Source organism: Physcomitrium patens, chromosome 14 (genome assembly GCF_059467195.1).
Source record: "Physcomitrium patens ecotype Gransden chromosome 14, ASM5946719v1, whole genome shotgun sequence".
Classification (NCBI taxonomy): Eukaryota; Viridiplantae; Streptophyta; class Bryopsida; order Funariales; family Funariaceae; genus Physcomitrium; species Physcomitrium patens.
Window position 1 is genome coordinate 5,980,805 of NC_143423.1, and position 26,825 is coordinate 6,007,629.

Below are 26,825 nucleotides of genomic sequence, written 5' to 3' on the forward strand. Positions count from 1 at the left end.
AAAAACGTGATATAAATGCATGTGTGAATATATATATATATATATATATATATCTATATATATAAACAAATTTAGTTGGTTACAAATCAGTTCCAAATCCAGACCTCTATTGGTTCTTGTGCCTCAAACCCTACAAATCATGTCATCCAACTATCTCGAAGCTTACGTATAGCACAATCTATACACACCCCAATTTGCGAAGTAGACAATCTGCTCGCGGCAAGCGTGTGACCAGATTGTGATTTTGAGCGAGCGAGCGTCAGTGTGTGTGTGTCTGTTTGTTGTAGCAACAGTGACTGACGCACAATCGATTTCAAGGGGTTTTCTCGTTGTTGTTGTTGATGTTGTCGTCGTCGTCTTTCCATGTGGCTTGCCACTGCTTGTCGTAGAAGGTTGATTCCTTGACGATGGTGCGAATGTTGGCGACATCGCTGTCCTTTCGGATGAGCAGGACCCCGAGGATGGTGAAGAAGATGAGGAGCTTGCCCAAGAAGCTGCTCTGCTGATCCACGAGGCCATACCCCGTGGCGGAGTCCACGAGGTAGCCGGCTGCGTAGCCCACCATGGCAGCCCGACCTGCAATCGGACGAAAGAAGGAAAAGTGTGAGTGGGTTAAGAGTTAGTGAGAGAATTGTTTTCGCGTGACGTGCGTGGGAGTGGGACTCTGTTCGTGAGCTGTGTTAGGGCTTAAAATGTTCCTGATTTACATCTGAATGAGATCGGCAAGAGAATTGTTCATGGTGAGGTGGAGAGTAGTAGCTTACCGTTTAGGAGCTCAGCCTCGGGAAGATGGAAGCGCTTCACCCAAGCCCACCATGGGACAGTCGCCGTGTCGAAAACAACGGGCTCAGCGTTGTTGGAAGTCTCTGGGTTCTCTTCCAGCCACTTCCTCCTCACCACCTCTGCCACATGTTGGTTTTCCTGAACTCAGAACTTCCTCGCATAGTACAAGCAGTACAACAAATACTCACAAGATTGACGCTTGTACAGATGACCACCGACGTTTCGAAGACTGCACCATAATTTGGATACAGATTGGGCAATACCAGCATCAATGACAGCGTCCCAGTCGATCTTGCCATTGCGTGTGAACTTTGTGATATCCCAGGTTCCAGCTGACCACCTTGGATCTTCGAATTTGCCTGATCCATTTGATGCTGGTGTAGCGTTCTTCCCCAAAGTTGCTGCAGCTGGTGCCTTGCCTGCAGCTTCATCTCCGTCCAATGTACCTCCCTTCTGCAATGGCGGAGGTTCTCTAACTGCAGCAGGCGGATCTCTAGTCTCCTCGCTCTTGGAGTCAATTGGCGATGTAGGTGTCCCCCCGACCAACGTCTCTGACTCTTTGGAAGTAGCGTCTCCATTTTGCGATGCCGAAGGTTCCCTAACCTCGGTGGGCGAATCGTTAGTCTCTTCAGTCTTGGATCCGGTTGACGATGTGGGCGTGCCCCCGACCAATGTATCTGACTCCTTGGAAGCAGCGTCTTCATTCTGCAATGGCAAAGGCGTCGTTTTCTCGGTGGCCAAACTCCCAGCCCCTTCCGACGCCTCAGTTTCGGTGATTGCATTAGTGGGCATCTGACTATCCACGCCATTTCCTCCCGTCTCCTCGGAAGCTCTCACAACAAATCTCACACGCCCATCACTCTCACCATTGTCAAACCCACTCAATCTCGATTGCCCTCTCCACGAGCAAACGCTAACTTGTTTGCAATTTCCTACCTGCGGCCTAACCGACAACGCACCTCTGTTCACTACAGGAATTGCCCCTGCAAGAGGCCCGCTGATGGTAGCCATGACTGCCATAGCTGCAACGTCGACTTTCACAACGGAGCAACAAACACGACCGTAAAATTGCAACTATGGGAAGCCACGCGCACGGTAAGAAATCCTAGTTGCGAGTTGAGCAGCAGCGCAGGGACTGGATAAGAGGGCTACCCATGCTTTGAATGTGGACTATCCAAGTGGACGGCGTTGTGACACAACATCAGGACACTTGTATGACCTCTCGTTGCATGTGTCGTCTACGAAACCAACAACACTAGGGCAATGGTGGTACATGCGGGGCCTTGTGCAGCGCTGATCATCGTTGTAATGCTCCCGTCTAAATCCGATTTCTGCATGATCGCTCAGCACAGGCTAGAATTCTCTCTCGCAGCTGCGAATTGCCTCGATCCTGTGATTCGCAATGAAAGCTACCGCGACGTCAGGCGTTTAGTTCCTGGAAAACATCTACAATTGGCACTCGCGCCGTCGATCCAATCTACGCAGCGGTGGGGATACCCAAAGGGCGACCTTTCGCTGTTCCCGTGTTTTTGTGCTGTGCTGAATGCTTCCAATCGCAGTGCTTGCGAATCTATGGCAATCAATGCAGTGAGGCTTCGGTCGCTCCACCCACAACTTTCGCAGATAGTAAAGAAAACATTACATTGTTATATCTTGAAATATTAAAAAATAAAATAAATTCATAGTTACTTTGTTATATAATATATTATATCATAGACATCATTTAAAATTGGTTTTTTTGTTATAATTAAATAAGTTAAATCCAATTTCAAACATGCAATGCCTATCATTTTTTTTCCAAATATAATGTAATTTGTCTAATTGCATAGAATTGAACTCAATCTATTAATTATTACAAAACTTGAACCACACTTCCAAACAAAACACAAATGCAAAGTATGCGTCTAAAGAGGATGTATTTAGTAATAACAAACAAGGTTTACATTGGACTTTGCAAGCATGCCAATACAAATCCTACTCTAATGATAGGTCATATTATCACTTGGATTTATGACACATACAATATAAATGTGAATCAGACAACCATTTCCAAAACAATTTCCCATTTGATTACATTTCTTGGAACTATTCACCAAGCATATCCACAAAACAAATGGCAAAAGAAAATTGAGTATTCCAACATGAAGAAGTCATTAGAAGCATGATTTTATACTAACCAAGAAAGTGCAACCATCAACAATGACATGCTAAAAGAAAATGATGTCATTTTCAATTTCCTTTACTTTCAACACAATGGATGTTTTTTTTCAATGGATACTTAGAGGCATTTAAGACTTGTTAGGGAATATGTTTTTTGTGCAAATTTAAAGAAAGTAGGTTAGTGGATATGATTATTATCATTGACTTTCTTCCTTTTATTTGTGAAACACTAGATAGATTTGAGTGCCAATATATCTACAACATGGATGAAATTAGACTTTTCTATTGCATGTAAGTGAGGTGGAATGCTTGGTGGAAGCTTGCCATTTTACAATAATTGTACATGACATAATTCTTATTTGTTATTTGTCAATTTCATATGCAAACAACTTGAAGGTAGAAAGCATAACAAAGTTCATCTTATACTCATTGTGTGCTACAATAGAAACAACATTGACAAACTTTACCTAAAAGTCATTAACAAGTTTCTTAATCCACAATGTTTCAAGGACATCAATCTTACAGAACCAGTTCTTTCTATAGAAATAACAATAAGGCTTGGATAACAAAGGCAATTTTTACAAAGTGGCACAAGACATTTGATTGGTACATGGCAAATCACAAGATTATTTCAATTTTGGATAATTGCAACACTTACATTCCACTAACAAAAATTCCCAATTATGGTCAATTAGAAAATACATTGGTTTTTTTGAATCCTTCCAAAAACAACTTCAAAAATTAATTTAAGATATTTTTTGAAAAAAAAACATCTAAAAGTACAAATTACTTTTTACCAAGAATGTAAGAATAAAGAACTAAGAAATAAAGTACATTAAAGAGATATAAAATTAGAAATTAGATTACCAAAAACATAATAGTTAAGTTGTTTCAAAACTTGTATTAACTGGACTAAAGAATTTTTTGTCTTCTCTTTATTTTAAACTAGCAAAAATCCATGATAATAGGCACATAAAAATTGTTTACAAATGGATAACTGGAGGTCTTTTTGCAAGCTATTCAAGACTATTTATTAGTTTACAACTTCTTTGATTTTGGCCAACATTAAGACTTCTTTGTCTCTTCGTCTCACACTTAAACTTCCTTATTATATAGATATAACAACTATGTCAAACAGATACTTTTAGAAAGACACTCTAAAAGTAGTTTAATTTCTAACAAATACTAAGAAATTTATAAGAATTTCAAATGACTAAAAAAAAACTATGAAAAATTCTGAAAGTATATAGTAGAATGTAAAAAGTTGTGAAATTTTTTAGAAGTATTTAATAAAGAGTACAAATGTTTTACAGTTGATCAAAAAAGAAAGAAGATATATATATATATATATATATAGAATAAAATAATTAATCAATGCAAAAAAAAAAAAAAAAAAAAAAACTCTAATCTCCATGATACTCTAATTTCTTTTAATTTTATAAATAAACATACCTTTCACCAATAAACAGAAATTCAACTTGTTGTCAATTGATAAAAATCCAACATTCTAAAGTCGTTGATCTCAATTGCAATGATATGCAGATTTCAAAGGTTTCCCATGAAATTACACCATCTCTACGATAAGCATCATTCATCTTTCCTCCCACTACGGTAAACATAATCAGAAACCCAACAAACACAACCTCTCGCTCTCTTCAGACTATCTTAAAAAAAACATTATTTGCGGAAGCACCCACAATACAACAATTGCACCGAACAAAAGCCAGCAAAAGAACAAAACAATCACCACTGAAGTTAAAAATAAAAAAAAAAAAAATGGAAATTGAAAGACAACAAACCCAAACTCTTATTGTCGTTATCTGACCTGTTCGAGATTGTTTAGATTAATGACGGAATGAGATGATACAAACATGCTAAACGTATGGAACACTTGTGCTAAGAAATTAGAGGCTGTTGGGCTTGTCGGCATCGTCGGCGTTCTTCCAAGTCGCCTGCCATTGCTTGTCGTAGTATGTGGATTCCTTCACCAGGTTCCGGATAGTGGCGACGTCGTTGTTCTTCCTGATGGCCAACACTCCCACCACAGAGATGAAGAGCAGCAGCTTGCCAAAGAAGCTGTTCTGCTGATCTACCAAGCCCACTCCCGTTGCGGCGTCCACCAGCCAGCCGGCCGCGTACCCGATCATGGCCGCCCGACCTGGTCATTCAAACCCACTCTGCCATTAGCTAAATGACGTGATGGGACGTGTCTCAACCCGCTCGATATTCAAAAATTAGCGGCGGCAAAAGAAGCATCGAGGGCTCACCGTTCAAAAGCTCCGCCTCTGGAAGGTGGAATCGCTTCACCCACGCCCACCATGGCACAATCGATGTATCGAACACGACCTCGTCGTCGTTGCGTGATGACTCGGGGTTCGCTTCCAGCAACTTCCTTCGGACCACCTCTGTGACAGACGTAGTCAAGGGAAAACGTCAGGACACAAGGCAAGTGAATTATACGAACTCAACTTGGAAATATTCGAAGCGGTTATAGATATGCTCGGGGTTTGAGTGGGGTTGAACCGAGGCTATTGTAGCGCTTCCTCGTGAACTCAGTCCGGTAACTGAGCAAGTGCTTGGAAATAGCATCAACGGTTGAGGCTATGCAGCTTTTGTAGAGAAGTGTTCGAGGAAATTATAGAACAAGAATTTATGATTAGAATATTACGAATTATTCAAACTAGCCCCAAATATAAGGTTGGCCCACACAAGCGATTTCAAATTTTCTAAACGGTCTATGGATACGTCGAACTCAATGCACATTGCCCTAGTTGTTCCCGGTCGATTACACACAACGTCGTACACAAATTCCTGGGCCGGAGTCCTCTCAACCAGCTAGTGAAAAAGGATCCATTGAGGCGCTCTAGACAGAAGCAGAAGTTATAATCGCGAAATTGAACCCAAATAAAAAAAAATAAAAAAAATAAAACACACACACACACATACCGGCGTCAATAACAGCGTCCCAGTCGGTCTTGCCATCTGCACTGGCGAACATGGAAATGTCCCAAGTACCGTTCTTCCACCGGGGATCATCAAACTTCCCGGAAGAGGTCGCCAAGGGCGACGCCTTCCCAAGGGTCGCAGCCGCGGGGGCTTTACCAGCCGCCTCCTTGCCGTCGAGAGTTCCACCCTTCTGCAAAGGAGAAGGTTTCCTACTCGCGGGGGTACTACTACTACTACTACTCACGGTGCTGCTAATTCCCTCCGTCTCGGCCTCCTCAGGTAGAGCCGCGACTTCTTGAACAACGCTGTTGCCCGCGGCGTCAGCGGCACTTCCAAAGTCCTCGGTCTTCGAAGCTTTCACCACAAACCTCACGGCCTGGGTGGAGACCCTCCCACCCGGCACGCGCAATGACAGAGAAGGTTTCCCACTAAGGGAGGCGCGGGAAGTGGGTGGGGACGGTGCCACAGCTAAGCCAGGCAAGGGCTTGACGAGAGAAGCCATGGTCGCCATTGCTGGAAGCCAAATTGCGACGAGGCGGAGAGGCAACACGACGAGCACAGCAGCAGCAGGAGCAGCAGCAAGTCCTGCTGCGAGATGCCAATGCTGCTCTCTCTTCCCCTTGAGAGCATCGAATGCTTGGATAAGAGCCCCGTGACCCCGTTCACACTACCAGACAAATCCCCCCCCCCCCCCTCCTTTCCTTCCTTGGGTCATATTTTTATGATGCCGTGCTTAGTGAGGCTTATTAATTGCCACTCCTGTGAACATTGTTCCTTCGCTTACGAGAATGGTACTTGGAGCAAGTTGGCCTGGATGGCGTGTGTATTGTGTACCGTGGGAAACAACCCACGTGAGATTATATTTTACAGTTTCACTTTCTTGTGAATTGTTTTACTTCTCATTGTGTGGATGTAAGTGTGCGTCAATTTTGTTTTTTAAAATTTTGTTGTGAAGAAATAGAGATTGGTGTTTTGTTCTTCAATGTCTTTGTTACGTCATTCAAGTGTCTTCTTGACTTCTCAATTTTTTAGAACGATTAAATGAATGGGTTCTGAATATCAATGATTGAAGTCCCAGTGATTTATTTATAGACATTTTTTTTACTGAATCTTTTTCTTTTTCTTTTTATAATAAAAATTGTATAATTTTCTCAATTCGACAAGAATTCCAATTTAGTATTAAAATAAATTTTGGAATGTAATTCAAAATCACTGTTATTTCACTGTTCACCAAAGTAAAAAGTTTGATATTCACCACACAAAAATGGTTATGTCTAGAATTCGCATTTTATTAGAATGAGTACTATCCTCAATCTAGTTGGATGGGTAAATTCACTGCAGCTTCTTCGATCTGGCGTTGTCGACGTTTTGGCTCACTGTCCTCAGATCCATCGATTGGGTCTTCTCGAGGTCGCGCCCAATCGTGTGATTTGTTTCACAAGCTACGACCTGAAGAATGTCGGCGCAATCTGCACCGAGAATCCGGCGCTCTCCAATCTTTGGGTGGGTTTTGTTACAGGGTGTAATGTGGCTTCCGTGGCTGCGCGACCACAAGGAACTGATACAACTGATGACGAAGTTATGTGCAAGTTTACTCGTCGATTTCTTGCAGTGTGATGTAGACGTCCCGAACCATTGTGCCCCTCTTCACGGTAACCTGAGGAAGTAACATGTGTCCGAAAGTAAGTGAATGAAATGTCCATTGAAGGTTGCTCATGATGCACGGCGATGCAGCACATGGTAAAGCGCGAAGAATTGGTGTGTGTTGAAAGCTAGCTAGGGGAAAGAAGGTGGGTAGTAGTGTGGAATTGAGAACAATCACCAGTCTTACCCGTAGTCTGTCTCCGATTTGGCGCTCATCGCAAGCGGCTACTAAATCATCTACGCGACTTAGGGTCTGCAGATTGCGAACACACAGCAATCAGATGCTATACGCAACTATCTACATGGAATTCATGATTCTGACCCATCAATTGGAATCTGAAAGAAAGAAAATCCACCACTGAGAAGTAAATGTGACTCACTTGGCCATTGATAGCGACAATAATGTCCCCAAGTTCGATTCTGCCGAAAAGATCTCGCTTCGTGGCTGCACAGCCACAGCCCAATAGGCGTTACCACTGCACTGGGAAATTGCTTAACAAGAAGTCATAATCATTGAGAGACTACGGCTTTAAGCCGAATTCGCATTGGAAAAGGTTACTCACGTAAGAGGCCGGCCTTCGCAGCGGCACCGTTCTCACTTAATCCAAAAACCAACACGCCATTAACTCCAAGTTGCTTGGCTTGGCTGTCACTCGCACACATGATGCCTAAGCCTGGTCTCGAAACTTTTCCTTTCCTTATCAGCTCATTGACCACCCTGCGCACCGTGTCGACAGGAATCGCAAATCCGATTCCGGCACTCGCACCAGATGGGGAGTATATGGCAGTATTCACTCCGATCAATCGCCCTTGACTATCCAGAAGAGGGCCTCCAGAGTTTCCAGGATTGATGGACGCGTCGGTTTGAACAACACCTCGAATCATGGCGCCTCCTATTGACCGAATGTCTCGCCCAACTCCAGAGATGATGCCACTCGTCAAAGTCCTGTCCAAACCAAATGGGTTCCCGATTGCTAATACGTGTTGCCCTACTTGCAAGGCCTGTGATGATCCGACAACAATGGGCCTCAACCTGGAGGCAGGGGCAGCAATTTTCAGCACCGCAAGATCCTTGTTCTTCGCAACTCCCACAACCGTGCCCTCCCAAGTGCTTGCATCCGAAAGAGTGATCTTCGCTTTATTCCCGTTCATAACGACGTGGTAATTGGTGACGACATGCCCCTCGGCGTCCCACACAAATGCACTTCCTGTACCTCTCGGTATTTCGACAGGATTCATGGACATGCCAATAGTTGCAGTGGTTGATGTTGAGATGTTCGCCACTGAGGGACTGCACTCTTGAAACACCTTCACAGTGTTGCGCTCTGCTTCTAGCCACCAACCTTTTCACCAAGTACAGAAACCCCAAATTCGCATCACATAATTGTTCTCGCTCTGCTACAGCCCCTGACTGCTCAAAAGCTCATGCGGTCCCTCCCTTTGCTGCAGGCAACGCCACTCTAAACCTAAGCATGAAACCGTAGAATTCAAGAATCCAGAGAAAAACTGAGCAAACTACAGATTGGTACCTTCCACAAGATTCGGGACTTCCTGTAATAAGGATGCGGAGAGCTCTTCATCGTCTTCCCCGCAGAGGATCCGTTGCAAAAGCTGTTGAGCAGCAGGAGTTATGAAATTCTTGGTATCCTTCAACCGCTCAACCAACTCGTTCCTTTCAAGGCAGTCACGATAATCAACTTTTCCGGCGTCTAAAACCTGCACAGGCGACAAAGTGAATTCCAATGATAAAAAATTACCGAGATGCCACATCATTCTAAGTGGAACCCGAACATAATTGCACGCGCCAAACATGCCCAATTCAAGTCGGATACAGAAGCGCATAAACTTGTACCTTCTTGATCTGGCTAGCTTTGAGACTCTCCAAGCCCTGCGTCTCGCGCATCGACTCCTCTCCAGTGTACGCAACAGCGCGTCCATGCGACCTCCGAATTGATCCCTCAAAATTCGTTCCCCGTTTCAGCTCAGGCGCAACGCGTTTGACATTACCGAGCTGCGTACCACGAAATTGACTGAACAACCTCACTCTCGCAAGAGACTGCACCATATTCCCCGACACAGGAACAACAAGACTAGCCATCCTCAACGCATCCCCGTTCTGCCGCAGACCTCCGCCACCAAGCGGCACCGCAAGCGAAATCCTCGACAACGTTGCCATTGCTCGAATTCGAATCATTCGGAGCTGCAAAACCTCAATTCACAATCCCCTCAGTCGACTGGTTCTGGGTGGGCCGGATTCCTTCCAGTGGTGGCGCCAGTGTACCCCGAGAGGCGTGAAATAGCCCTCTCAGACATCGGTGGGATAGAGAGGTGGAGACGAAAGTTCCCGTGCAAGATCTAGGGAGTCCATGGAAAACCACCGCCATAGCCTGCAAATCCAAGCTCACCTCGGCGACGCAGCACCACCCTCGTTTGCTTGCTTGCATGCCTGCTTGGGGCCCAAGGGGTCGCGACGCCTTTCGCTCCGACAGACATCGTGGATGACTTTCGTTATAGTCTGTTCATCCATGTCAAATGGTGAAGCATGGTGGTAATTTGATTATGATTTGGGATTCAATGATTGTTTTTTTTAGGCTTAGTTTTTTTCACAAAATAGAAAGAAGCATGTACCAATATTACTATAAGCACATTTTGGAAGAATGTATGTATTATATCATACAAATATATAATTTAGATCCTCACAATTTGATGTTTTAAGATGACAATGTTCTAAGTCATTTAGCCAAATCTATATAAGAGTGATTCAAGTTGCAACCTTTACAATTTCATAAGTAGTTAGGTCAAAGACCAGATTTAAAAACAATTGAATACTTATAAGTGCTTCTAAAATGCCAAGTAAATTATCTTATTAGGGTTTTAACAAGAATGCTTCAATTATATGAACAAGTAGTCAAAGTATTATATGCAATAATTCTTAAGGAGTCCTAGAACTTTTATAAAAACATTCTTAAGACTATTGCATGAATATTAAAAGGAAAAGCATATTGGACCAAGTTTTGAAGTTAATTTTTTTGTTATATTCAAAATTAGATTTTTAGTTTTGTTTTTATTCATTGTTTATGTATTTTTTTTTATATTATTATTTCTTCTTTAATACTTTGTAAGAATGTACAGAACTCTATGTAATGTCATTTCTTCCATTTAGTTTTTAGTTATAATCTCATAATTTCCAAGTACTGTGTTTTATATTTGATTATATAGGGTCTATACTTAGTTTTGTGAGTCATAGTAAAAACACTAATGTTTACTTTATTTTTTAAGAAAAATTCATAGACATCAATATGCTATATAAATATTTCATTGTATGTGTTATTGTTGTTGCTCTTTTTATTATTATTATTTTAACTTATTTATATAAATATGTTTAAAATTTGAAAAAAAATAATAAATTATACTAAATTTTTTATAAATTATATTAGAATAGACTATACATATCATATCCTAAAACATTTATTAAAAAGATATTTTCTACTAATTAATGTAATATAAGTTTTTTTATAAATTTATAAAATATTTTAGCTTATTAATGATAGTATAACACTTGCCTCTTATAATAATAGTAGATTATTTGAATATCATCTTATATTAAAAGTATAAGAAGTTAAAATCATACCTTAAAAATAATATTAGTATGATATTTTTCTTATTATTGATTAACACTTCAAGAAAAGTTTTTGAACTATTAGAAATGATTCAAGAATTGTTAAAAACAATGCAAAATAGAATAGTTGTACTATCATAAGTAATTAGGACTAAGTTAGAATGATATCATTCAATAGTTTCACAATTGTACAAATGTTTTCTTTGATTCAAATAAAAAAAAAAAAAAAAAGCTTTGAGATAAAAAAAAATGTTGTATTTTTTAAATATATTACTTTATAAGGAAGTTAGAAAGTTAATTAAATGTTCATTCAATGGATGTGTTATACACATACAATTAGTTATAAGTTGCAACTGCAATTGTTTTTAATGTATTTTCAGTACAACTTATTATGGAGTGGCATAATTAAAACTACTAGTATTTTTGCAACTTAAAATATTATTATAAATTTTTAATATGAATTTTGAAACTTTTGCATGTTTTATTATTTTTCAAGGTAAATATTTTGTAGTAAAATTTCTAAATTTAATCATATTAACAATCACATATAACCAAACAAAAATCTTTTTTTTCTTTTTTTATAAATATATAATTATATATGGATATAGATATAGATATAAAATAATAAAATGATAATATTAGATAAAATAATTTCGATATATAGACTTAAATAATGCTTACAAGCTTGGCTGATAAAGATCCAAAAATAATATACAATAAAAAAGTTAAGATGTTGTGTAAAATATAAAAGAAATAAAAAAAATTAAATATATATATATACATAAATATATATAAATGTGTATTTGTGTGTGTTTGTGTGTGTATATATATATATATATATATATATATATATTATTACTAATTGATTAGTTAAAATAGTCTATAATCATGTGTTAGAGTTTAAGAACATTGTTATTTTTTCTAATTTGTTTTGTTTTGTTTTGTTTATTTTTGTTTTTTTTTGTTTTTTTCATATAAGATAAAATGACTCAAAAAAAATGTCTCCATGTTTTTAAATTTGACTTTTTTTTACCTTTTCTTAAAATATAAAAATATATACATACTTAGTCCAATAAATAAAGTTGTTGTATATAATTTAAAAATATTTGTTGATAAAGAATTCTCTATAAATACATATAGTATTCAATGAATTAATTTTTTGACTCCTTGCTTGTTATTCATTGCAAAGGCCATTGTGATCTCCATTGTTACTTATTATTGCACCACTTTATTTATTGTTACACTTCTTTTATTTCTTTAAATTTATTAGATATTGATGCATTCTTTTGTCTATAAATATATGTATATATATTGGTCTAATTATTGTATTGCACTCACTTAGACTATCTCATTTTCACTATGTAGGTTGCTATTATACCATTACTATCAAGCATGTTTGGACTTTGTTCATTGACATAAGCATTTGATTATTGAAGACAAGTGGAAAGTAATGTAGTCTAATGAGACCAAGGTAAATCAAATGGTGTTAAATGTGGAATTTTGGTGTTAGAAGTTCATATATATATATATATATAAAATAAAAATTAAAAAGTATAATCCTACTTACTAAACAATTGTCAAGTATGATGGTGGTTTGTTGAGATCTATAGTTGCATGATTGCTTAAAGCATAGATTACTTTATTATATGTAAAAAGTCAAAGGAAAGTGAGAAGGAATCAATTAAGAAGTCATTGTTAACCTTATAGATAGTATGCCACATTGTGTAGAGGCATTTATGAAGGCATCAGAAGGGCCAACAATCTATTAACTAACTAGTAAAAAAAATTGTCTCAATGTTCTTTATTTTCATATTATCTCATTGTACTTTAGTGGTACAACCAATTGTTATTATTCTTGCACTAGACATAAAAATAATCGCATTTATTTTACTTTTCAAGCAATTAACCCTTTGGAGTTGTAATGAGAAGGAAGGGAGAATTACAACAAAATAAGATATGGAATAAATAAAAACATTGAAATATTTTTTTAAATCATTGAATACAGAAATATATATATATATATATATATATATAATAGCAGTATTTGTCTATATATATGCATAATTCTAAAATATCATCCATATATTTATAAGATCATTCATCATTTTTTTCTAAATTATACTAGTTTAATATACCCCTTCAATATATTACTATAATATATCACTTTATTTATGTTGGTTTCTATCAAAATATTAATTTCCTTAAGGATGATGGAAAATGCTTCATCCTACTACCATGCATTCTAAAATTATTAATTTACCAATATCAATGGATTCTATTACTTATCTAATATAGGAAGAAAAATCAACTCTATTGTTATTGTTTTATTTTTTAGATGTTAATGCTAAAAAAAATAAATTAAACTCAAGGCTTTCCTATCATGAATTTAAAGTGCCTCTATTATCTCGTAGATTTTAAGGCAATGCACAAGTAAGTAAAAATTCTCTATTTTACCTTGCATAAAAAATTACTCATTGCCATCTCTTCCAATTTTAAAAATAGTCCATATGCTTTAATAAATAATATATTTGTTATTGTTATTATTATTATTATTATTATTATCATTTTCTATTCATTTATTTTAAATTCAAATTTCTAATTCTTTATTAATATTTGAAAGAATAAAGAATAAAAAATAATATAATTAGTTAAAACTTAAATAAATAATTTTAAAAATTTATCTTTTTTATAAATTGATCTACTAATATTGTTACATATTTTATTTTTAAAAATTAACATATATTATAATTTTATTAGCATTTAAAAAAATAAAAAATGCTAATAATATACTAATAATATTATAGTATTATGTTATAAATAAAACACATAATATAATGATATGGTAATTTTACATCATGATGATTGCTAATACATAATTAATATATATATATATATATATATATACACACACACACACACACACATATATATATATATATATACTTACATACATACATATCAGCATTAGAGTTCTTTATTTTTTTTTAGAAATTACATCTTATAATTAATTATTAAGGTGTAATACAAAAGAACACAATCTGGATAGACATATGGATGAATATGTATATGTCTGGATGAAAAAATACACACATACATACACCTTTGTACCAAATGCTATAAACTTAATCCTCTACTTTTAGTTTCTTCTGCAAAAGAAATGATCCCAATAGCAAAAAATGAAGATTATTTAGGATGGTACTTAAATTGTTGCTAGTATACAAGTCTTGAATTTGATATTTGTTGGATTAAAAATTAGATTCAATGTTATTGCTTAGAAGCACCTTTTTAATAATTGATCCTTTGTGTTAGTGACTCTATGCAAAGCCAATCATTTTAACTTACTATAATTAAAATTAAATCTCTTTGTTGAAATTTATTTCTAATTTATATTGTTGTTGCTTCAATCCATCATGCATTAGGGACTTTCATGCATTATACAGCTGATTCAAATATGTGGATGAATATGAATAATAATTTGAATAAATAGATAAACAAAACACAAATGTTGAAACATCACAAAGAAACCATCACAAAGTATCCATAGATCTTGTCTGTAAATAAACACTAATGTCTTTAACACATAGAATGTATTCTCTTTTCTTACAACATTTTTTTAATTGAAATAAGAAGTGTGTTTTTGTTCATTCATCTAAGCATCTATCCAAATTGTATTACTTTTTAATATATCTCAATGATTTGCTTTATAATGTCACCCTCAAAACAAAGGAACTAATACCAATATGTATATATATATATATATATATATATACATAAAGGAGAATATTAAATAGACCCAAAGTTTTATGAAATCAACCCAAGCTTGATGAAGAATATGGTAATCATGATGAATGTGGTTGGTTTTGATTGATTACATATCCAATAGTAGAAAAACTTGGATCTGTTTAACATTGTGTGTATAGAGCTGCACAAAAGCACATTAACCTTCAACTAAGGAGAAGGAACAAAGTGGATACTATGGCAACATGAAGCAAGAGTAAGACCTCAGAGAGTGTTTCAACATCCACCCACACATCTTATTTGCAAGTCCAGTCCAGTCTCATGACTTCATTCACATTCACAATCCATCCATTCATTCATTCATTTCTGGGTTGTGCAACCATCCATCGCACCCTCGCAACCCACTGGCATCGCATCGCAACGAAATGCACACAACGGATCGGAATCCGATACAACATGATCGATGGAAGACAACCTCAGAATCAGCAGCACCCCACATGGATTTCACCATGCAGTGCACAGCAGAGTCATGGAGCTGCTTTAGTCACGCAGCAATCGACATTCCTCAAGCTCTGAACAACTCCTGGTGGATTCCGGTTGCGTGAGTGCGATCCCACAACGTGGGTGGTCGCGGTAACCTCCTCGCCAGCAGCAGCAACAACACACACAACCTCACCGCCGCTGCAGCCTTCCGACGCCGCTGCCGCTCCTCCACGCACAGCGATGCCGACGCCAGCCCTGCCAGCTTTGGCTCTGAGTCTCCTCCTCCTCCTCGTCGCCAGAGCCACACTCGTTGCCGCTGCCGCGCCGGACGATATTGTAACCTCATACTCCTCTCCGTGCACTCCCTTGTCCTGCAACTGTGTGTGTCTCGACCGAGTCTGTCGTCGATGCATCGTGATCGCTCATATTCATTCCCTAGGGGTGGCTTTACTGCTCCGGAGTCAGGCTTCGACTGCAAGGACCGGCGCTTTCTGCAGCCGTAACCGTATCTATGTTTTCAACTGCGCTTGATCTGATCCCGAGTCTGGATGTGGATCTTAGGGTTCCGCTTTCAATGCAAGTTATGTAGAGTGTTAGTAGAGAATGTGGAGGCTCACGTGGATTTGCAGGCGTCGTGGACATCCCATTCTCCCAGACTCAACACCATCTTCACGTCGTAGTTTGGTCCCTCGGCACTGCCAGTCCACCTGAACCTCTGACTTGTTGGATCGTGTCTACGGTTTCGCAAACCCTCCGCCAGTTTTGGCTACCCACTGTGTCTGCATGAGTGTTTTATTTTACCTATTTTTGTTTTGTTTACTGCAAACAGGATGAGTTGGGAGGAAATATTCTCTCAGCTAATGGGCGGAAAGTCGCTCTCCAGCTTCACAGATCCAGCAAATCTCATCACAAAATGTTCATTTCGTGTTGCTCAAACTGATTGTTTGTGAAATTGTGGACCAGATTTGTAATGTGTTGGTTTGTTTTTTATAAGGTTTGAAAGAGAAGAGCCTCTTGGTTGAGGATTAGGGTGGAGTGAGACGCATTGTTTGCATCTGAATAATGAAATATTTGGAGATGAATATGAATGTAAATGGTTTGTTTTTCATGAAAGAGATAGAAGATAGTTCGGATTGTTAAATGCTGGTTTTATTTGATACCTCTGCAAATTTGTTTTTTATTTTGTTCCTTGTGTGTGTATTTCTAGACATTCTATGAGAATTTTGAGTCAAGTTGGAAAGGGCGTTGGATTGTTACAAAAAACCAAGAGTACAAAGGTATGTCAAATCTTTCAGTTTTTTTTTTTGTGCATACATAATGGTAATAATCAAAGTATGTATGTGTATCTATATATATATATATATATATATATTTATCAATAGAAAATGAAAATATAAATATTTTTAGATTTTTCAATACACAAATCTCACATTCCTTCATTATTGTACATAGTTGTAATATTTACATAAAAAAATTGAAAATATTTTAATTGTTAAAAAATCTTATCTATCATACTTTTGGATGAATATGTCTGTGTGCATATATATATATATATATATATATATTTTCATTTCTTAAGTGTATAATTCCATGGGTCAAAATCTAAATAATGATTGAATGATGTTTTAATGGGTAGTGCAGTGATTTATTAATATTCATAAATAAATTTTGTTGGAATATATTTATCTGTAGGTAAATGGAAGCATGAAAAAAGTCAAGGTCATAATGACTATGGATTGTTGGTTAGTCAAAAGGCCAAAAAATATGCTATAATGTATAATCTACCAAAGGTGGTGGATCCTAATGAAGGAACTTTGACCTTACAATATGATGTTCGGTTTCAAAATGGCATCACTTGTGGAGGTGCATATTTGAAATTTCTTGTGCCAGAGGTAAGAGTTTCAGTTTTATGAGACACATTTACAAATACCATTTGCAAATATCAAAAACCATTTTAAAATCATAACAATTTTTTTATATGATTATTATTGTTATTATTATTATTCTTACATTAGTTATGTAATTGATTCTAAGTCTAAAACTTTATTGTTTGTACATAGTATAGGAAAACAAAAGAAATGAGATGAATAGTGAAACTCCATACTCAATTATGTTTGGTGCGGACAAGTGTGGATCAACTAATAAGGTTCATTTTATATTCCACCATAAAAATCCCGTTACTAGAGAGTACATAGAACACCACATGGTAAATCCGGCTTTGGTTGAAGTTGATAGATTTACACATGTGTACACGGCAACAATATATCCAAATAATACCATCATGGTTTTTGTGGATGGAGTGCTTGCAAAAAGATGCAATTCCATGGGAAGTGATTTTGAGCCACTGCTCATTCCTCCCGCTTTTATAGATGACCCAAATGATGAAAAGCCTCCCACATGGGATGACCGTAAGAAAATCCCCAATCCAAGTGCTTCAAAGCCTAAAGATTGGAATGAAGATGAACCAAGTCAAATTGTTGATACTGCAGCTGTAAAACCTGAGGTGACATTTTTAATTCCCATATAGATTGCCTTTTAATTTGTTCATTTTTGTGTTGTTATTTTTTCAAAGTTTTAAGAGAGATGACATGAAAAAAAATGTGTAGAGATGACTTACTTATGAACTATTCACTTACTTAAAATGAAAAGTGAAATGAGTATGAAGTAACACTCAATTTGGTTATAATCTTAGTACACATGCATTGCAATTTTATATTTCCTTCTATAATATTGTATATATATATATATATATATATATATGTGTGTGTGTGTGTGCGTGTGTGTGTATGTATGTAGGTATAATTTAATATGATTTCAAATTTGATTACATAGGGATGGTTAGAGGATGAACCGGAAGAAATAGATGATCCCACATCCAAAAAACCCACCACATGGGACAACCAAAAAGATGGAGAGTGGGAACAAGAAAAAATGGACAATCCAAGATGTAAGGACGTTGTTGGATGTGGTCCTTGGCAACCTCCGATGATAAACAATCCCGCATATAAAGGAAAATGGAGCCCTCCTTTGATTGATAATCCAAACTATTATGGCATATGGAAGCCAAAACAAATTCCCAACCCATCTCATTTTGAAGCTACAAGACCCCAATTTGAAAAAATAGGCAAAATTGGAATAGAGATTTGGACAATGGACGATGGTATTATTTTTGACAACATTCTTATCACAAATAATGAAACTTTTGCCCAACAATTAAGAACACAAACCTGGAGTGAAAAAATCAAAGTTGAGAAACAATCAGAGCCTATTGAAGATTCAACACTCTCTTGGAAAAACACTTTGAAAAGTTTACTTTTAATTAAGGTATTTCTTGGGTTTCTTGGATTATATGTGTGTGTGTAAATATAGATATATATATATATATATATAATAAGTTACTCATATAAATACATGAAGAGACTATTAAATTAGTGTAATTTTCACATCCTGTTGTGCATGTTTTTCACTGCAGCTATCATTTATTTTGGATCTTTTTGGTGATGAGAATTAACTAAGCGATTACATATAACGATTGATATCTTTGATTGATAATAAATTTATAAGAATAATTATAATTTCTTTAAATAGAAAGTGATTTGCTTGTGTGAATTTTTTAAAATGTAGGTTGTAATCAAAAGAATTGAGGACATCCGTCTCTCCAAATCTGGAATTTTCGGAACAATATTTGTACTTTTTGTTTCAGTTTGTGGTTACGTGTTTGGAAAAAGAAATTCTTCAAAATTAACTGTGAGTTTATTATTTTATTTTTATTATTTCTCAAAAACAGTAAATGTTTAGTATGCTTTATTTCAAACAGTTTGGTTGGAGGGATTTGATTGTAGTTCAATGAGACTATAATAATCATAATTCATGTTCTTTTATTTAATATGTTTGATTTATTTCAACCTAATGGTAATTTATTTATACCCTGGTGTAGGAAAAGAAATTATTACATGAAAATAAAATAAGAGTAAAATATGATAAGCGTAAAAATCAAGCATTATTAAATGATGTATCCCAAAATCCCCCTAAAGATGAAGCCCACAAGTTGGAAAATTTTCAAGAAATTGAGACAGAGGAGCATAAAAATTTAAAACTACAAGAGAAACAAGGAAAAAAATCTCTTTGATATACTTCAAAAAAATCATAAAGTCATTCATTTTAAAATATTCTACAGCAAGAGGTTGTAATAGACATGGAGTATCATAATTTCAACATAACTGTTTTTGTTCAATTTTACATATGAAAGCCTTAGAGAACAACATTAACATGACAATAGATTCATCTCATCAATGAATTAAAATTGTAAATGTTTAGAATAAACACAATATTGGAGCTTTCTCTTCTAATATTTATAACTAATTGATTATCTATTTTCAATACAGAAGTAAAATGAAAGTGTTTCAAACTATTTTTTGAATTTATTTATTTAGCCTGTGATTTATTACGCACTAGATTTAAATATAGTTTTTTAGCATGAATCTTGAAGTTGCAATTTCAAATAAAATTTAAAATATGCACTCTTTTGTTTTTATGATTTTGAGACAATCATACAGAAAAGGTAAAATAAGAAAATATAAAAATAAAAATATATTATTGAGTCAAAATTTTATTTCTTTCACATATTGCTAACTGACAAAATACATAAAATTCAAACACAGTTAATGAGTATATTATATTATTATTATTATTATTATTATAATCATCAACCCTAACTAGTCTCTCTCTCTTTATTTCTATATATACATATATAGATTTATAATAGTGGTGTTTGCCTATGTACATCCATCTAACACACTATCAATATTTTCATGCATTTATTTATTAAAGAGTTCATTCAAAAAAAAAAAAATCAAGAATTGTTCACCCAATTCTTACTTCATTTAAGTTTCTCAATAAATGAAAAAAAAAATAAGACAAAAGCCCAGCATGTAAGTTTATACCAAGAGCTATACCCCATAATTTTTAAATTTATTTTGTATTGCCCACTTTGCAAGAAACATGTGATATTCTTTTATTTCATTTTCGTGGTGAGGCTGTTTGAAAAAAACAAACTCCAAATACCAATTAATTTCCACATCTCAAAAATATTAAGAACCACATGACTTTAATATGTTATTTCCAAAACAAGAGATCCCCAATACTAACATATCCATACATGCAAATATGTGAGTTAATCACTACAAACTCCATTCTCATTCTTCAACCAACAAATTGGTTTAGATGCATCAAGATTAAGTGGTTTCGATGCATCTGAAAGCTCCTCCTCACAGCTCATGGGTTTTCCTCAGAGCTCACTTCCTTGAACTTACTCTCCGTCCTCTGGACAAGAATTAGACAATGCTAACGGGTTCAGCGAAGTTTTCATTGAACTTTTGAGAAAAAAAAAAAATATATATATATATATATATATACATACATGTGTGTGTGTGTGTGTATGTTGCAGCCTCAAGTAAGAGAAAGAGAGGAGGGGAGGATTCTAGCATTACAGTGTGCACAAGTCACGAATAGTTTCCTCTATCAAGTCGCCGACGATCATCCCCTCCACATCTTTGCTAATGTTTCCCTCTTCGATGCTGTAGCTCCACCAGTGAAGTCCTTGCCAATTGTGCAGGTCTTTGTGGACTAGTCTGTGGACAGTCTTGCAAGTGTCTTCCGATGGTAGAGTGCGCTGGATGTCGTGCAGCTCCCTCCATATCTCTTGCTCCAGCTTCATGGTTTTGAGTTTTGCTTGGACTGTGTCGTTGTAGAGTTCTGCCTTTAGGATTAGGTTCGATTGTAATCCTAGGACTCTTTCTAAGATCTCTTCCAGGGAGTCCAGCAGGAGGTTTGGATCATGTTCCTGAAGTGTGCTGTTGCTTTGAAGTCTCTGCAGCAAGTTTCCATCGCCGTTTTTCGTGCCTGTCAACTCCGACGTGCTTTGTTTCCTCGCGTAATCCGCAGAACTGCATTTTTCATTGTGAGATCTGCAGTCAGGTGCACCTCGTGGAGACCCGAGAAAGCTTCCCACGAATCCCATCTCTTCCCCCGGCCCCGCATCCTGGAAAATAGCTCGGATCCTGTCGAGACGGTTTTCTATTGCAGTATTCTGTGATTGAGCGGGCAGCACTGCAGAACACTTGCTGAATAGCTCCCCGGAGTCCAGATATGCTTCTTTCATTGAAGCAGGAGTTTCATGGTGCGCCTCTGAGATAGTTCTTGGTCGATCAAGTCCTCCAGCCTGCTTGTCGTCCAAATCTTCGTCCTTCAATGCAACATCTCGAGGTGTTGTCAGTTCCTTACAGACTTTGGACGCTGCCTCCTGAACCTGCAACCAAAACTGCATTGCATTATCATTTGGAAGCAGGCAGTGAATCCTTGCTTCGTTAGTAGGTTAAAAATCACCGAGAACAGCAGCGTGATATCGCTGAAGAGCCGCACCTGTAGGATTAACTGAGGATCAAGGAGATCAGCATTACATGCTCCAGATTTCAAAGGCTCTGTGGTATCTCTATAAGGTTCGACTCTTGAGGAACCTACAAAGTTTTGTACTGGTGGCGGTGACCGTCGTACATACACAATGAGCTCTTTCAATCTCCTGAGTTTCGGACTTTTCACCCAAACAGGTTCAGTATCTGGGATTTGGAGCTGTCTCGGAGCAGACCTCGGAGGAGCAGGATCCGATCTATCAGATGTGTCGATTTTTGCTGCGTCTGTTGTTGTTGAAAAGCTAACATCGGCGTTGTTTCTGGGTCTTACCTCAATCGCATTTGTTTTCTTCGATTTGGATTCCATGGTCACGGTCTTCTCACTGTTGCAATGTGCCGGTTCTTGCTTCAAGCTGCTATAAAAGGCTTCATGGGAGAACGATCTTCCACCTCTCTCATCTTTTGCAAAAGGTTTTCTACTCACTACTCTGCCGCCACTGTAGACCCTGTTGGGTGAATCTCGGGTGAACAAAGAGCAACCTTCGTGAAGTGAGCAAGATTTCTGATTTCTTAGTGTATCTAGTGATGGAGTTCTAGAACTTAGATTGCGCTTCGTTGTAGTGTCACGTGTCTTCTTGGACTCACCATGAACATTTCCTGGTTTTTCAAATTGCCTAACACTGGAAGGGTTATATTCCCAGCAGTATTGCAGTGTATTTCCTGAATGAGCATTTCGAGGTGCTTTGTCTACAACTGCTTTGAATGTCATGGGCTTGGTTGCTTGCCTGCAGTCGAATTGAACAAAAATATATTTGAGAATCGATCACGTTTTCTAGTTGATAAGAGGTTGCCCTGTGCAGAACAAAAAGATGATAAAAAAAAACCCATTGCAATATTCAGGTTTGAATGAACGACATTCCGGCGCATGTGTACCTTCGATAAATAACTGGGCTTTTTATGGAGCACGTTTCTTTGTAGTTCGAAGCGCCGGAGGCTGTCTCCACGTGCCTGACTCGAAAGATATCCGCATTTGAAAATTGCGACCTGGCAGGCTTCCGAACATTCAACACTGCAATGTCGCCGCTCTCTGTCTGCTGCTCCTGCGCTTGACTGCCGGAAATGGGATACAGTGAAGAATCTAGATTCTTTGCCGGAGTAGATGACTCCGAAGCTTTGATTGCGCAATCAACTTGGGTCTGATGTTCGTGGTTCATGTCCAGCTTCATCGCTACATGCCCATCTCCAGTGATCATCTTGTCTGGTGATGGTTTCCCTCCGTCTGACTGCTTGCGCCTGGAAATTGTAAGTAGCACCCTGGGACGGATTGTTTCAAAAGCATTCTGGAGCATCTTTCTCTTATGAAGAGACGGTTCCATAAACATATCAGTAAACACGTTTGTGTCGACATCTTGAATAATTGAATGTTCAAGCTCCAGTGAGGAGCCGCCATCGTTTTCCTCCAGCTGCTCAAATACTGGACAAGCGAAGCCTTCGTGACGCTCCTCCTCCAATGGTGTGAATGGCTTCGTACTTGCGTGTTCGTAGTCTTTATCTTCTTCGCAGCGACTTAAGCTTTCTTCCGTTATGTATTGAGCTAAATAATTGTACTCATCACACGCCTGCTGCCTGCAGAACGCCGAATGTGGTTTAAGGCCATGGACGACATATTTCTTCGACTGGCATGGTGTGGGTGGTGGAGGAGACGCAGCCCTCTGAACCTGCGGGTCAAATTGCATAAGCCCTTTGAAGAGCTTATCCCTTCTCGATGGCGCATCTGGAACTTTTGATGCAAAAATTGTCGATGGCTGGTTGGAGATCGGAATCTCCTCTAATCCCATCAACCGAGCAATGACGCTAGGAACTCGGCGATGCCCCTTGCTATCTGCTTCGCCGCTAGGAAGATGGTTATGGTCACATTTCTGGCTGGGGATACTAACCAGTACACTCTCCCTTGAACTGAGAGATTGCTCTGAATCCCTTCTAGAAAGAGATTTCCCTCGAAGACTTCTCATCGTTGAATCTCCTCTTCCGTCTGTAAAACTACGACGACTGTCTATTCTCCCTGCAGATCTACAGGGCGACTTGGCACTATCATCTGAATCATTCAACAGATCCGCATCTTTGGTGACACTAATACTAAATAGGCTCACTGAACTCCTGAGCCCTTCTTTCTGATGAACAATCTCCTTGGGTTTGGACCTAGCAGAAAATGATGAAGATCGTGACGATTCTGCCGCTTTTCGTGATCCATCTACTCTTCTATCTTGAGGTCGCTGAGAGCTTTTGAAGTAGCTTTGGTGAGAACGACTGCTGAGCGTGTGGTGTGCATTATTGGTATTGGTTGTACCGCTTCGGCATTCGACTTCTTTCTGAAAAGATCCTCCCACAGTATGGTTCCTGGTATCTGAGGACGACTCCGATGCACCCATGTTCACTACCCTCGAGACTGCAGGGATTGTCTTTCGATGATGCTTGCTTTTCTCTCGTTGATCCAGGTTGGAGCGGTGTCGAGGTTCTGCTGCGAAGTTTGTGTTGCAATGGCCGCCTGTTTCTGCTCTCATCTCGGTTGGACCTACTTGCGATACCGACCCACATTTGTTAACAACTGTGGGTAATTTATGTGTTTAAAACGATAAGAGACCCAAAATCATTCCAGTATCCACAGACTCAAGGGGTGATTCACAGAATGAGATGGATTCAATTTTCGCACCGCTGTCAATACCTGTCCGAGTTGAGCTGTACCTGCGGCCAATGCAGGTCGGGTGGACTTCAAACATTTGGAAGAGCCCCGCCATGCATCCTAACGTTTCTCCCAGTGGATGGTGCCCTGCTAGAGATTTAAGCAGGGCTTCGTCCGGAGCTGGCATAGCCGTGTGAAGCTTGTACCCAAACGTGGAGCAAATTCTTGAGACGATTAGAATAGTCGAAGGTTAAAACTCAGTTTCCGACTACGTATCACGTCCATCCCAAGATCCTCAGCATCCTGCCAATCTGCATCACTGATTCAGTTTGCTATAATCGGCTGAGTTATGCGTCAAATCGTGCCTCCAGTCCACTGCTTGACGTGTGGTACAAATTGCTTCATTGAGGTTTCTTGAACATGACTGCACTGTACCTAGCGGCGTCAGTTGACAGTAGGGGTTCTGAATTGACAAATGTCACAAGGACTGTGCAGAATCTTAGGAAATGGAACCTGGGCAACGTCCCTCTGACAGCAATATCGTTTACTTATACCCAAGCGATTCCAATTCAGGACTAGAAGAAACGCATCGTTACAGGACAAAGCCAGGTTCAGCAGCTTGTAAGAAATCTCACACGTGAAACCAAGAAATTGAACCAAGGGTAGCGAGATGCTCTGACAGATATTTCCAAAACCCTCGATCGGATGGTTAGTTTCAGATAGGAACGGAAAAAGTACGGAAGAAATAGTAGGGAAATCAGTCATTCCTGCTTGGGCTTACCAATTCCTTAACTGACATGCTTGAATTATGAACACATTCCGGCAATGCAGTAAGGTGCTTGAGTTCCTGATGAACATTCCATACAACCACTACTACATTCCCTTTGGACAACGACAGCAGAAGAAAGCATCGACGTTGAAGGTAAAGCTTGTAACGATTCCGACTGATTGTACAAACGATCGCTGGTGATCAATTCCATTCAGGAACTGATCGCCGGAATCAGTAAAATCAGCTCAAGCAAGCTCATTCACTCCCACCAACCCCTTCCCTAGAGTCATGGAAGCACACGCCTAGCCTTCATGCGATGGTGAGCTTCAATCAACGTCTCAACGATCACCACATTCACGCTATTCGAAATGCTCACTAGATTTTAAAAAACAAAAAACAAAAAAAATAATAATACAAGAACACAAATCAACAATAAGCTCAGCGAACCCACTTCTCAAAAGTACTTTCACTCTAGACACACACACACACACACTCATACCGACATTCTTGATCAAGTACAGCATCCCTGAATGAGAAAACGTCGGTGCCCGCTCACCCGCAGCAGCTGGCCTCCTCGCATCACACACTCCACAACACGTTTCCTGCTCTTGAGCTTGTTTCTCATCATGCTCTCCATCTTCGAGGCACCAGTAGCAGCAGCAGCAACAACGATGCAGAAAGAGACTGTCAGAATGAGGTTGGGCTTTGCCGTCTGTCGCCCCCTCTGCTTCTTTTCTTCTTCTTCTGTTTTTTCCCCTTTTCTTGTGCTTTATTGTATGGTATTGTGTGGGTGCAGCAGGCGCAGCCACAGCCTCTGTCTTGGAGGTTGCTCCCTCCCTCTCTCCTCCCTCTCTCCCTCCCTCTACCTGAGTGTGGTGGTGCCTCTGCTTGTGGTGGTAATGTGGGGCCCAGGTTCAGGTGATGGTGGTGGGTTCATTTGTGAAGGTTCTGTGCTTGGTGGTGAAGAAAAGCTGCATTTTGGAAGCCTGGGTCTTTGAAATAAAGTGAGAAGAGAACATGAAATTAATCTGTGGGTGAGCTCAGCCTCCATTTGCATGCATGTTCTCTTACATACACACTCCCACTACCCACTTCATCTCCAATTTCTCTTGCACATCCTAGTGTGAACTTGAACTTTGATGTGAATTGTGTATATAAGGTTGTTACATATATATATATATATATATACACACACACACACACACAATATACCTTGGCAACCAATGCCCCTTACTGCAATTAAAACAAAAACATAAAAAAATGGCACTGCGTCAACCACATGTAGGTTGGATTCATTTGCATTGTTGCTGCCAACATTGCTGCTGTCAATCCCGCCAGTTCTATCCTACTCCAGCCCAGCCCATTCTATCCCATCTTGTCTCATCTTGCATTATTTTGGCCTGGCCCGTCCCATTCTAGTAATTAGATAACTTGGGAGTAACTGGATTAAATTTGTAACTAGCTTTTATCACCCTACTGCTCAAGTCAATGGAATTTTTTGATGCTCCAACCAAACATAGGCTGGTATATATATATATATATATATATATATATTTACATACATACACATATACATATTCACATACATGTGATGTT

The 26,825-nt window shown here is 38.2% G+C and overlaps 5 protein-coding genes across 9 annotated transcripts; 1 reads left to right on the forward strand and 4 right to left on the reverse strand.

Annotated features, from left to right (window-relative positions):
- Positions 1-12: 12 nt before the first annotated feature.
- LOC112291867 (uncharacterized) lies at positions 13-1,848 on the reverse strand. Its single transcript, XM_024539795.3, has 3 exons — positions 1,047-1,848; positions 765-902; positions 13-576 (listed from the first exon to the last, which is right to left on the reverse strand). Exons 1-3 carry the CDS (start codon positions 1,801-1,803, stop codon positions 314-316), a joined length of 1,158 nt encoding a protein of 385 aa, XP_024395563.1. The 5' UTR covers positions 1,804-1,848; the 3' UTR covers positions 13-313.
- Positions 1,849-4,722: 2,874 nt separating this feature from the next.
- Positions 4,723-6,483, reverse strand: LOC112291319 (light-harvesting complex-like protein 3 isotype 1, chloroplastic). Its single transcript, XM_024538523.3, has 3 exons — positions 5,890-6,483; positions 5,211-5,348; positions 4,723-5,101 (listed from the first exon to the last, which is right to left on the reverse strand). Exons 1-3 carry the CDS (start codon positions 6,398-6,400, stop codon positions 4,848-4,850), a joined length of 903 nt encoding a protein of 300 aa, XP_024394291.1. The 5' UTR covers positions 6,401-6,483; the 3' UTR covers positions 4,723-4,847.
- Positions 6,484-7,035: 552 nt separating this feature from the next.
- On the reverse strand, positions 7,036-9,972 carry LOC112291318 (protease Do-like 1, chloroplastic). The gene is made up of 6 exons (XM_024538521.3): positions 9,386-9,972; positions 9,063-9,249; positions 8,097-8,876; positions 7,914-7,978; positions 7,721-7,786; positions 7,036-7,546 (listed from the first exon to the last, which is right to left on the reverse strand). Exons 1-6 carry the CDS (start codon positions 9,725-9,727, stop codon positions 7,481-7,483), a joined length of 1,506 nt encoding a protein of 501 aa, XP_024394289.1. The 5' UTR covers positions 9,728-9,972; the 3' UTR covers positions 7,036-7,480.
- Positions 9,973-15,291: 5,319 nt separating this feature from the next.
- On the forward strand, positions 15,292-19,784 carry LOC112291317 (calnexin homolog 1). Its single transcript, XM_024538520.3, has 7 exons — positions 15,292-15,709; positions 16,581-16,650; positions 17,066-17,265; positions 17,439-17,876; positions 18,206-18,697; positions 18,998-19,120; positions 19,311-19,784. The coding sequence occupies exons 1-7, from the start codon at positions 15,614-15,616 to the stop codon at positions 19,500-19,502; spliced, it is 1,611 nt and encodes a 536-aa protein (XP_024394288.1). The 5' UTR covers positions 15,292-15,613; the 3' UTR covers positions 19,503-19,784.
- Positions 19,785-20,540: 756 nt separating this feature from the next.
- On the reverse strand, positions 20,541-26,096 carry LOC112291315 (uncharacterized). Of its 5 annotated transcripts, none has more exons than XM_073538641.2 (6): positions 25,786-26,096; positions 24,503-24,771; positions 22,714-24,352; positions 21,794-22,565; positions 20,863-21,692; positions 20,541-20,695 (listed from the first exon to the last, which is right to left on the reverse strand). In XM_073538641.2, exons 2-6 carry the CDS (start codon positions 24,645-24,647, stop codon positions 20,668-20,670), a joined length of 3,414 nt encoding a protein of 1,137 aa, XP_073394742.1. In that variant the 5' UTR covers positions 24,648-24,771; positions 25,786-26,096; the 3' UTR covers positions 20,541-20,667. The 5 variants fall into 5 exon arrangements, with proteins under 5 accessions (XP_073394742.1, XP_073394741.1, XP_073394739.1 ...); XM_073538640.2 differs by having other exon boundaries at positions 24,503-24,884; XM_073538638.2 differs by having other exon boundaries at positions 24,503-24,889.
- Positions 26,097-26,825: the final 729 nt, after the last annotated feature.